This window comes from Alexandromys fortis, unplaced genomic scaffold (genome assembly GCF_014885135.2).
Source record: "Alexandromys fortis isolate MF-2015 unplaced genomic scaffold, M_Fortis_MF-2015_v1.1 scaffold_79, whole genome shotgun sequence".
In the NCBI taxonomy this organism is placed as follows: domain Eukaryota; kingdom Metazoa; phylum Chordata; class Mammalia; order Rodentia; family Cricetidae; genus Alexandromys; species Alexandromys fortis.
The window spans coordinates 137453-149281 of record NW_026067964.1 but is presented as its reverse complement, the minus strand read 5'-3'; the positions used below and the strand labels follow the sequence as shown (position 1 = coordinate 149281).

Genomic DNA, 11829 nt, shown 5'->3' with positions numbered 1-11829 from the left:
TAATAATAAAGAAACTGCCTCGGCCCTCATAGGACAGAAAATTAGGTAGGCGGAGTAGACAGAGGAGAATGCTGGGAAAAAGAAGCTGAGTGAGTCGCCATGATTCTCCCGCTCCAGACAGATGCAGGTTAAGATCCTCCCTGGTAAGCCAGCTCGTGGGCTACACAGAATATTAGAAATGGGTTAGAACAATATGTAAGAGCTAGCCAATAAGAAACTGGAACTAGCCGGGCCAGGCAGTGTTTGAAAGAATACAGTTTCCGTGTAATTATTTCGGGCATAAGCTAGCCATGCGGGCGGCCGGGTGCCGGGGACGCAGCCCTGCCACCGCTCCTATTTCAACACCTGTTCTCTTTGGATGGATACCTTGTTCAGCCTAGATATAGTGGGGAGGGCCTTGGACCTTCCTTTCCCCGGGGCGGTGTGCCTTACCTTCTCTGGGGAATGGATGGGAGGTGCGGTGGAAAGGTAGGTAGAAGGAATGGGAGGAGGAAGGGAGTGGGAACTTAGATGGGTATGTATGATGAAATAAAGATAGTTTGTTTTCTTTTAATAGATAGATAGATAGGAAGATAGGAAGATAGATAGATAGATAGATAGATAGATAGATAGATAGATAGATAGATAGATAGATAGATAGAGATGGACTGTCCAGCAGAACAGGACACGCTGAGGTAACAGGCACAAGTACCAACCCTGGGTCTATGAGATTGTCGATTCTGTCTCTGGGTAACAGCTTCCCTCTTGACGTGTGCCGGGCCCGGGCTTTCTCGCTGCCTCCTGCAATAGAATCAAGATTAGATTAGAGCAGCTAGTCATGAACTAGACTTCTTTCTTACTTAATGCACTCACATACAGCGCTCCACTCCAAACATGGTGCTTTAGAAAAGGTTCAGTGGGCCAGGAGGTGGCGCACTCCTTATATCCCAGCGTTTGAGAGGTGGAAGCAGTTGGACCTCTGAGTTTGAGGCCAGCCTGGTCTACAGAGTGAGCCAAATAAATGTATAATTAATAAAAAGAAAAATAAAAAAGCTTCAGTGTACCCTGTGAAAAAGTTCTATTTTTTTTAAAAAACACTTGATATAGCAGATGTCAGTTTTCTGCAGTAAATAATTGAGGGGTTTTTTTAATGGCATATGCATAAATACACACACACGCACGCACACACGTGTCTAAAAGCCAGGCACAGTAGCATGACCTCTAATCCTAGCACCATCGGGCCGACACATCTCGGAGTTCACTGGCAAGGGAGCCTATCTGAACTGATGAACTCCAGGTCCGGGGGGGATCCCTGTCTCAAAACTAAGGTGGAGAGTGACAGAGATAGAGACGACGCTAACCTCTGGCCTCCACACACAAATATGAATGTGCTCCCCCCTACACACACAGACACCACATGTACAAGTGATACACACATACACACACTAATCTATCCCTCCTCCTAGACTATATAATCATACATGTTCTGGATTCACCAATAGTTGTCTAAAGAGATGGCATGCTGTTTTCACTAAAATTCCCACATTACAATAGCATCTCATTGTCCCACATGTACTGGACACTATCACATGTACATGCACCGCCCTGCACATGGGAACAGCCCTACTCTGCATCTGTACCAGGTCAAAGTCTAGCTTTGGAAATCCATGCTTGGCACGTGCAAACTTGCCGAAAGGTGCCATTAGGTCTGCACACGAGAAAGTCGAAATCCTTCCATAGTGATTAGCAGGTCCCCTTTGGTAATATGTTGACAGAAGAGATGGTCTTCTGTGGTTTGCAACGTTACCCAAATCTTGACAAAAATCACACTAACCAAGAGCAGGTCAGCTACTCCAGTCAGGCTTCTTGAATACCCAAGCCTTACCACCCAACCTGCTAACACTCGGGGACTCGAGTGTTCCTCCACCATGGCTCTGAGTAAGCCACAGCAGGAGTGGAGGAAGCATCAAGCTACCAGAAAATGCTTTTGACTGTTGCCCACAAATGTATCCTAACACAGCCTCTGCCTAATAAAATAGTAAACTATTTAAGAGCGCCATTTCTTTGTTGATGAAGATAAAATTATGTTCATACCCATTTAAACAAGCTTCTAATATTGCACTATTTTTCAAGTCAGGGATCTTGGCTGCAAGAGGAATACTTTTTTCTTAAGAGGCACACAGGAAATTCTTAAGAGTAAACCTACTTTTAGGCTACCAAGAAAACTATATCATAAACTATTTCTTCTTTCAAAATGAGTTAGTCGCAAGACAGTATGGTTAAAATTGTCTTTTCTCTCCTCCTGACTACTGGTCAAGTTCCTAACGAGGTGTGTTTAGGGGTGGAGAAAATGGATGGAGGCATTACAAACAGCAGAAGTTCTAGAGGGTGCTACCATCATCTAGAGGATGCTGCCTTGATTCTGGTGCTGGTACATGGGTCAAAATGCGTGCAGCAACATACTTTAGTGCAGGTTCTTGTACACTAACTTACTTCAGTATCTAAAAACAAAATGTGATTTTTAAATAGAGTAAGACTGGGGCAAAGAGCTTTGGAGAGTAGGTGACCTAAGTGTTCATTAAGGGGCCAGCAGTTGAAGAGCTGCAGGTGGGAGGAGGGTGACAGAGCAGGAGATGGAAAGGGTACTTCAGACAGTCCAGTTGATTGATAGTAGACGGATAATGGATTACCCCCGCGGTGCTTTCATAATAGCCAGAACCAAGTATTTTGATTAACACACATTAATCGTAGGGCTGCGAGTGTTTTGATAAACTTAGAAGTGCTTTGTTTTTATCCTGGAGGTATCTTTATGGAGTAAACATCTACAGACGGCTTTGGTGGTTGGGGGCTTTTGTTTCTGTTGTTTTGTTTTTTAAGGCATTTAAAAATGGAAGACAAACTCCATTCACGGTGATGAACAATGAGTGCCCCCACGGTTGAAGAACCAGCAGTGAGACATGAGACATCAATGCTTGCAGGAATGGACAGTGAGCAGATCCTGACTGGCCCCCCGCATACAGCCTTTGGAAGATGCTGGAATTCTGGTTTCCTGGTTTCAGGGATGCTAACGTGTGAACATTTGCGAATTGTAGAACCAATGTGATTTAATGAATTGCACACAAGGAGAGCTTCATAAATGACTACTCACCCGTGAAACCAGAGTACCACTGCTCTAATAGCCTGAGTCAAACTCCAGAGAAATGTCCAAACTAACTTGCACAAAAGCCCCAAATGGCACAAAAACACAAACACATTTTGCTACTAACGTAATAGAGGAGTCATCCAAAGGTGTGTTAAAAATGTATATTTAGAGGGATTATTTATGTGTGATTTTTTTCTTGATACTTTTTCATTTTCCAAAAGTATATTTTAATATGGTTTAATAATTAACATACATTCATACATGTTGATAATAACATCCACTTATCTTCATGGTAGAACAATTCTAGGCAAAACTGTGAAGGCTGAAGTCATCCTCTCTCCCATCCCTTTCCCCTGCAGGCCTGCTTAGTAGAGCAGCCCTTCCCTGCAACTCACCAGAGTGCACGGCTCCCAGCAGGCCCACACTGCAGGACCTTGGAAACCTCTTGCTTCGAAACCATCTGTCCTCAGGGCCCAGAAAACCCTCAACTGATCAAACCAAACTGATGATCAGCGTAACCGAGGAGTTACCTCTTCCAATAAAACAGGCTTTTATTTTGGCAAGTGTGTGGGTTCTTCTTCTAGAGACAGTGTACTTATCTATGTATTTGTTTATTCTTTGGGGGGTAGAGAGGTGGATATGCTGGGAACTGAACTCAGCACTATGCTAAGGCATGTACAGCACTACTGAGCCACAGCCCTGCATCTTCCAAAGTGCTCTTGACATTGTGGCATGACACTATCATCTACAGAGTTATTCACTATATGTAAACTGAGTCACCAACACCTCCCTCACGTTTTAAGTAAGTTTATAATTTTGTGATGGGCTACACTTGTGGCTGTCCTGGTTCATAGAAGGCTGAAGTTGGCTCATTTCCGTAGCATCTCAAGAGTGTGAATTACAGCTATCTTTGTGAAAAGAATTTTACTCATTTTGACTACACTGCTACAGTAAAAAGACAAAGATCAATACACTTAAATACCTCTATTTTATTTGCTTCTATTGTCAGTTCCCTTTTGCCAATTCTGTATAATCTATTAATAGAAGAATTAAATGATTTAAAGGGAGCAGGATGTAGTGGAGTTAGCGGAGCGCTGGCTCCATCCCCCGCCACACATCAACTGGGCACGATGGTGCGCCTGTAACCTCAGCACTTTGGAGGTGGAAGCAGGGAGGATCAGGAGTCCAGGGTCATCGTCCAAGTGCAATCTGGCTATAAGATGCCTAATCTCAGAAATAAACAAACAATATAACCAAAGTGCTTAGCAATAAAATTAACCTCTGGCACACTTCTCCAAACTTTCTCCAGGACCAACATTGAGGTCCTTTCTTCCCTAACAGTACCTTTAGGTGGTCTCTCTGTTCACATGCCACACCTTGAATAAACTCCTTAAAGAAAACAAATACAGGGCTGGAGAGATGGCTCAACGGTTAAGAGCATTGCCTGCTCTTCCAAAAGGTCCTGAGTTCAATTCCCAGCAACCACATGGTGGCTCACAACCATCTGTAATAAGGTCTGTTGCCCTCTTCTGGCCTGCAGGCATGCAGGCATACATGCAGACAGAATATTGTATAGATAATAAATAAATATTTAAAAAAAGAAAACAAGTACATAGAATGTTTCTTATATTTCTACTTCTCTAATTACTCCAACAGAGGAAAGCTGACTTCTAAACGTGGCAATACCTAGGAATGCAATAATACTCTCTGAGCACAGGTAGGGTGAAGCAGACACTGGAGGGAACAGCTTGTCATGAGGACTAGAAAATTCACATTGCTCCTCATATAGTAGACCTGCAATAGACTGAGAATCTTACTTTGTAGCTGGGAGCAGTAGCACATGACTGTAATCTCAGTGTTTTGGAGATTGTGACAAGAGAATCGGGAGTTCAAGACCAGCCTGGGATACGTAGCAGGCTATTAGACAGACAGACAGACAGACAGACAGAGAGACACACAGACAGACAGACACGGGCCTTACCTAGTCTTATATACTGGGCTCGTTCATGAAGTTGACTCACTAGATCTTTCATCTGCTCATAGTTCTCCTGAAACAGAAGCACAGAGGGATGGAGACCGGAATGTTATAAAGTCCTTATCCTTTAGCCAAAGTCAGAGTCGAGAAACACAGCACGGGAGCTGGAGAGGTGGCGCAGATAGAGCCCCAATACTCTCGCAGAGGACTCAGGCTCGGTTCCCAGCACCCACAGGCAGCTCACAACCACCCGTAACTCCAGAAGAGCCAACACTATCTTCTGGAGTTGATAGATAGGCACCTACAAGCACAGGGCACATAAATTTATTCAAGCACACACCTATACACATAACAATAATGCATAAATATTTAAAAAAAACAATCAAAGGCTGAGAGTGTGGCAGAGGTGGAGAACTTCCTAGTACATGTGATGTAACTCCATACTGCAAAACAGGAAAGAAAAGGACCAACATATGCCAGCTCTGTGTGGCCTCCACACAGGGCCACCATCACCCCATCTATGTGGCCACTCTTGATTGATCGTGTAGAAAGATCAATTTCTGCCCACTTGTACAGCTCTGTTTTAGGCCCACCAGCCCCTCTGACTCACCCTCTCCTAGTCTGAGCCCCGTTTTAAGTCCTAATCACGCTATTTCATTTCAGCGCCAGTCTGGGCCACCCATACTCTCTTCTTTAAACATCTATTAAACTTAACTGGTAAAAACTTGCTGGTCCTTTCCCCCCTCTTTGTTCTTTTCAAAACAGTGTTTCCTCTGTGTAGCCCTGGCTGGCCTGAAACTCAGAGATCCACCTGCTTCTGCCCCCCAAGTGCAGAGATTAAAGGCGTGTGCCACCGCTGCCCAACCTTTTCCCCCTCCACTCTGGGGAGGAGTTACTTTCCCATTTAAGGATCTGGTTTTGTTGTTGTTGTTGTTTTGGACAGAGTCTCACATAACCCAGGCTGTCCTAAACTCATTCTGTAGCTGAGAATGACATTCAGTTTCAGACCTTCCAATCTCTACCACCCAAGTGCAAATATTACAGCTGTGCCCACCACACCGTGCTTTGATAACTGCTTTCGAAGGGTCAGAAGGGTCTTGTTGACCACCTGTCTTGTCCGTACCCTCATCAGTCACTATCCTGAGATTCTAACCAATGCAAAATAGTTGTTGATAAGGGGACTTAAAGTTCAATGGCAGGGGTGAGGAGGACGGTGGGCGGGGAGGGAGGAGAAACCAGGAAGAGGTAGGAGAAGCAGGAGGAAGGGATGCATTGTGGGGAAGCAAGAGAATCCATAGTTTAAGTCTTCCTCAGCTATGTTCAGTTTGAAGCCATCCTGAGCTACATGAGATCCTGTCTCAAAAAAAAATAAAAAATTAAATCGAAAAGTTCTAAAAAGTAACAATAAGAACAAAACTATATGCTTGTACAAGCTTAGATATCATCTGTATGGCTCAGATGAAAATATTAATCTTGAGAAGCAGGAAATGGTAAAGGGGACATTTACAAGCTTGGGGGGGGGGCACCAACCAGTTCCCAAATCATGACAGAGAGACTTATTACGAATGCTTGGCCTTATCTTAGCTCTTGTTATAACCTGTTTCTCTTTATCTATGCTTTACCTCAGGCCTTTTTACCTTGCCTTCATTCTGTATGGAATGGAAAATTCCTATTTCCTCTGTGTCTGGCTGACTGCTGCTTGGCTGCTGGCCCTGGGCTTGTCTCTCTCTTCATTCTTCTCTCCCGAGCCTAGATTCCTGCTCCTATTTATTCTGTCTGCCCACCAGCCCTGACTATCCCTCTACTGCCTACCTATTCCCATTCCACTCTTTATTAGACCAATCAGGTGCCTTAGACAGGCATGGTCCAATAGCAACACATCTTTTCATAATTAAACAGATGTAATATAAACAAAGGTAATACATCTTTGCCTAGTTAAAGTATATTCCACAACAGGACACCTTTCAGCCTCCTGAATTTTCATATTTTGTTCGCTCAGCATACTACTCTAGGACAATATTTACGCAGCTAGTTATTTTGCTCCTTAAGAGGTTTTGCTCCCCATGATGTGATGTCCATCTCTGGTCAGTTCTTCATAGTGCTAGAATGCCAGCTGGCTTCCCAGCTTTACAGCGGGTTTAAAAGAATACAGTTTGTGTATTGTTATTTCAGGGCATAAGCTAGCCAGGCGGCCGGGGTGCCGAGGACGCAGTCCCACACTCCTATTACAACAACACCGTCTATGACTCATTTTATATCTAAGGACATGATGTAGAAGTTAGAAGTGGAAAAGAAGGAAAAACTGTCTATGCAAAAGTAGCCAAAAAAAAAAAAACTCTAAAATGTCCTCACTCAAGAATCACAAGTAAATGAAGTCAATAAAGATATTTAAATTAAACTACTGTAACTTTGCCATTTAACAAAGCCTTCAATGGATGATGGGAAAAAGAAGTTATATTTGCTGTTCTGAGTGGCTGATAATTGCACACCGTAATGCAGATGGATCATACAAACCCACCAGCAAATACCATCTCTCTCATCCACCAAACCACTGAGCTCTCTCTCTAGCCCTGGCACTTGTTTTTGAAAGAGGGTCATGTATTACCTTGGCTGACCCCAGACCCCTACTCTTAAGAGGTGCTCCCATATGTGTGCAACACCATGCCTCGTTTACACTTTCATATCCTGAGTTTAATGTACCTATATCTAATACTTTGATAGAAAATCAAGCTGGAATTGACACACTGGATAGCCCCAGAAGTGTTGTACAGGTAACAGGGAGGAAAAAAAAAAATCAATGATCTTACTCAGTGCTTGGGCCCTGCACATTGCAAAACCAATTTCCTAAGCAAGATGTGCCCACTGGTGTAATAGCAGCATAACTGTTAGGAGATAACCAACCACTTTCTGGTTGTGTAACACGAAGGGGCCTGCTTATTGGAGTTTCCCAGTACCCCACAGCTGGCAAGCCCCAAAGAAAATCACACAAAGAACTCCATAAGTAAACTGATTGGCGCCAGGCAGTGGTGGCGCACGCCTTTAATCCCAGCACTTGGGAAGCAGAGGCAGGAGGATCTCTGTGAGTTCGAGGCCAGCCTGGTCTACAAAGGTAATTCCAGGACAGGCTCCAAAGCTACAGAGAAACCCTGTCTTGAAAAACCAAAAAAAAAAAAAAAAAACTGATTGGCCCATTAGCTCAGCCTACTTATTAGCTCTTGTAAATTATATTAACCCATTGTTCTTATCTATGCTAGCCATGTGGCTCAGTACCTTTTTCAGCCAGCAGGTTACATCTTGCTTCTTGGTGGTATGGGCAGGAGTGGGAGTAATGGGCTTCCTCCTTCCCAGCATTCTCCTGTTCTCATCGCCCTACCTCTATTTCCTGTCTGGTTGACCCACCTATATTTCCTGCCTGGCCAATCAGTGTTTATTTAAAACATGATTGACAGAATAATTCTCCCACATCAGGTTGGAGTTTGATGTCTATTCCACAAAATGGAATTCATGTCTGGCATTGTGTAAGGTGTGCTGCCTTCTGGATCCAACCCAGCTATTGTGCTCAGGAGCTCACTGCAGTTGCGGCTACCCAAACAAGACCCTCACCAGGTCAAGCCAATGATATCCCTCAGCAATAGGTCTCAGTGAGTTTTTAAGAGGGACGGTAACTAAAAGGACAGGAATATGGGAGGGTAGGACATGTTGGGAAGTGTCTAAGGAAACTGGGAGGTGAAGCTGGGAATAGATAACATTAAGAAACACCAGCAGGGCATGGAATCCCAGAGGTGGGTGATCATCAAGTTCCAGCTTCATCTACCAAGTCAGTTCCAAAGAAAAACTTTGTTTCAAAGATATAAACAAACAAACAAAAATATACATTGTATTTGTATATGAAATTGTCAAAAATAAATAAGAGTCCTAAAAATAGTAAAATAACTGTATTCAAGAAAATTATGGGAGCTGAGCAGTGGTGGTGCACACTTTTAATTCCAGCATTTGGGAGGCAGAGGCAGGCGGATCTCTGAATTCGAGGCCAGCCTGGTCTACAGAGTGAGTTCCAGGATAGCCAGGGCTACACAGAGAAACCCTGCCTTATAAAAAAAAAAAAAAAAAAAAAGAAGGAAGGAAGGAAGGAGGGAAGGAGGGAGGGAGGGAAAGAAGGAAGGGAGGAAGGGAGAAAGGAAGGAAGGGAGGAAGGAAGGAAGGAAGGAAGGAAGGAAGGAAGGAAGGAAGGAAGGAAGGAAATAGTTGGAACCAACATGTTAGGTAAAACAACTAGAGTCGGGAAAACAAATGCCACATTGTCTCTCACATGCAGAATTAGATTATATATATGACATGACATATATGCGTGTGTATATACACATACACACATACACATCATGACATGAAAGAAGACTATCTGAAAGAGGAAAAGGACCAGCAGAAGAGTGGAGAGAAGACAAGACTGTAATGTATGTACATATCACTTTTTGTACAGCTAGTATATACTAACTTTATTATTTTATTCTGTGGTGGTGGTGGTGGTGGTGTCTTCTTTTGGGAGGGGGGAATCTCACTTTGTAACTCTGGCTGTCCTGGAACGGGCTTTGTGGATCCCAAAGGATGGGACTAAGGCTGGGGTCAGCACACCCAGCTAATACGTGTTAATTTTAAAGGGCAAAGGTATCCACATTCTTTTGGTTTTTAGTCTAGCCTTCATCTTTCAACTTGAACTGCCAGGCCTTTCCTAACCTAACTCCGTTTCACCCATAACTTCATGTGCGCTCAGCCTTTGCGGTGTTAGAAACCAGTTACCACACAGCCTCACAGCGATCTGACTTCTTGTTCACATCTCACAGCCCAAAACGAGTTCCATTCCTACACATCCATGCCAAATACTTAAAATACTGCACAAACAATTCGGTGTTTCTAAGTCAACTTCTTCCCAGACAAAAACTGCTGGTTCTGTGAAGAATTTAGATGTTATCTTTATAGGCTTAGAAGCCATGAAACAGACTGAAATTTTCCAGCTTTGATATTTCACAACTTACAAGTTGCTTCTTTGGTCTGAGAAAGCCTCCCAAGTCCAAGAAAGGCAATTTAAAGGTAGGCAGGATATGTATTTATTGTTAACATAATTATTTAACAAACGCGTGTGAACAAGGCCCAGCGAAAAGGTGGCTGCCACAAGACGCCTAAGGAATATGTTGGCCATGCAAACATGAGGACCCCACCTTCGAGATCCCCAAGTTGCCAAACTGGGCTCAAGCATCTGCAAGCTTCCCAAGAGGCAATGCTTAGAGGGGTTTTTAGAATCACTGATTTTAGTGACACAAAAGGCCAGTTCCAGTTCTAAAAGTGAACTAATATCTCACCGGGACGATTTTCTTCTGCAAACTTCCTAAGACCCCATTGCCTCCCAGAATGATGCCTTGAGCTGCAGAGGAAAGAAAAGCAGAGATCCAAGCGTGCCCACCCTCCGGCCGCTGGCGACTCTGGGCCAGCAGAGCAAGCAGGGCCACTTGGACGCTCTCTCAACCTACCTGGTAGGTGGAGGAGCCCGAGTCAGGCTGGGTGCCTAGTCGGGCCACCGAGTCCCCGTGATAGGCGCGCGACCGGGAGACAGCGGCCCGAACACAGGGCCGCAGAGCTAACCTCAGCGCGCCCCACATGGCGGCGGCGAGCACCTAGAGAGCGAGGAGAGCGAGGGCGGCCCGCGGAGAGACGCTTCGCCTGGCAGATGTGCAGCTCCGGGCAGCTGCTCTACCTGAGTCCTTGCACGGCAATCCTTGTCAACCAGCTCCCGGGCCAGCCCCTGCACACGTCCCATCGCAGACCACTTCCCATTGGTCGGGGCCGCGCGCCACGCCTCTCGATCCCGCCAATGAGGAGCAGAAGAACAGCTTCGCGAGGCCTGGTTCCATCGCGAGCCCAGGAACCCTCGGATGACTAGGGGGAGCCTCTGCAATCTGGACAGTGGCTGCACTGACAGCGTAGGGGAAGCGCTTTTGTCCTGGGTGTGCAGCCGCCCCTAGCTAGCCTATGCAGAGCACGTCTGATCACTCTTAGAACGTGATAGATTGTAGACACCAGTATTGGGATGTTCAGGAAGAGACCCTCAACACACCCATAAGGATTAAAAACACTAAACGAAGTCCCTTAACTTAGTTCCCCCCCACCACTCACATAGTTATCATTACACATGCTTCCTTAGAGGAGAAAGTAAAGCGTTTGGAACATCAGAAGAATGGACAAGCTAGAGAGAGGGTCGGCTATGGTCTGGGAGTGAATGTGGTTCCAGACTTTATGAGCGCTTTATGACAGAACTGCACAAATGACTACCACTTGAGTAAGAGCCGGATCAGGTAGGAGCACAACACAGCTGAAATGGAAACGGGGCAGGGCTGCTCTCTCTTTCTCTCCTTCGGGCCGGGGACTTCACTAATTGGCAGCTTTACGGAAGAAGCCTTGCCCGCAGAAAACTATGGTAGCTTACCAAATAAAGAGTCCCATCTTGCCAAATGGAATAGAATGAGAAACAGTCTCAGAGTAGGGGAAACAACCTGTCAGAGCTCCACGTTTTATTACCGTGCAGCAAACAGTACAAGCACCAGCATTGCTGCATCCTTTGCCGTAAATCTTTAGGAAGGTTTATGAGGTGGCTTATGCTATGCAGTTTAGTATCCTTTGAGGCAGTGCCTGTCTGTGCTGCTATAAAAGGCTGTCTGAAACTAGCCACTTGGGGGCATAGTGG

At 44.9% G+C, this 11829-nt stretch overlaps 1 protein-coding gene across 1 annotated transcript in view; it reads right to left on the bottom strand.

Annotated features, from left to right (window-relative positions):
- Mccc2 (methylcrotonyl-CoA carboxylase subunit 2) overlaps positions 1–10879 on the bottom strand; it is a 65239-nt gene extending 54360 nt beyond the window's left edge. Inside the window, exons 1-3 of the mRNA XM_050153855.1 lie at positions 10619–10879; positions 5103–5169; positions 696–780 (exon numbers count right to left, since the gene is read on the bottom strand). Of these exons, the coding sequence (XP_050009812.1) occupies positions 696–780; positions 5103–5169; positions 10619–10747 (281 nt within the window). The 5' untranslated portion in view covers positions 10748–10879. The remainder of the gene's footprint in view (positions 1–695; positions 781–5102; positions 5170–10618) is intronic.
- Between the last annotated feature and the right edge of the window lie 950 nt (positions 10880–11829).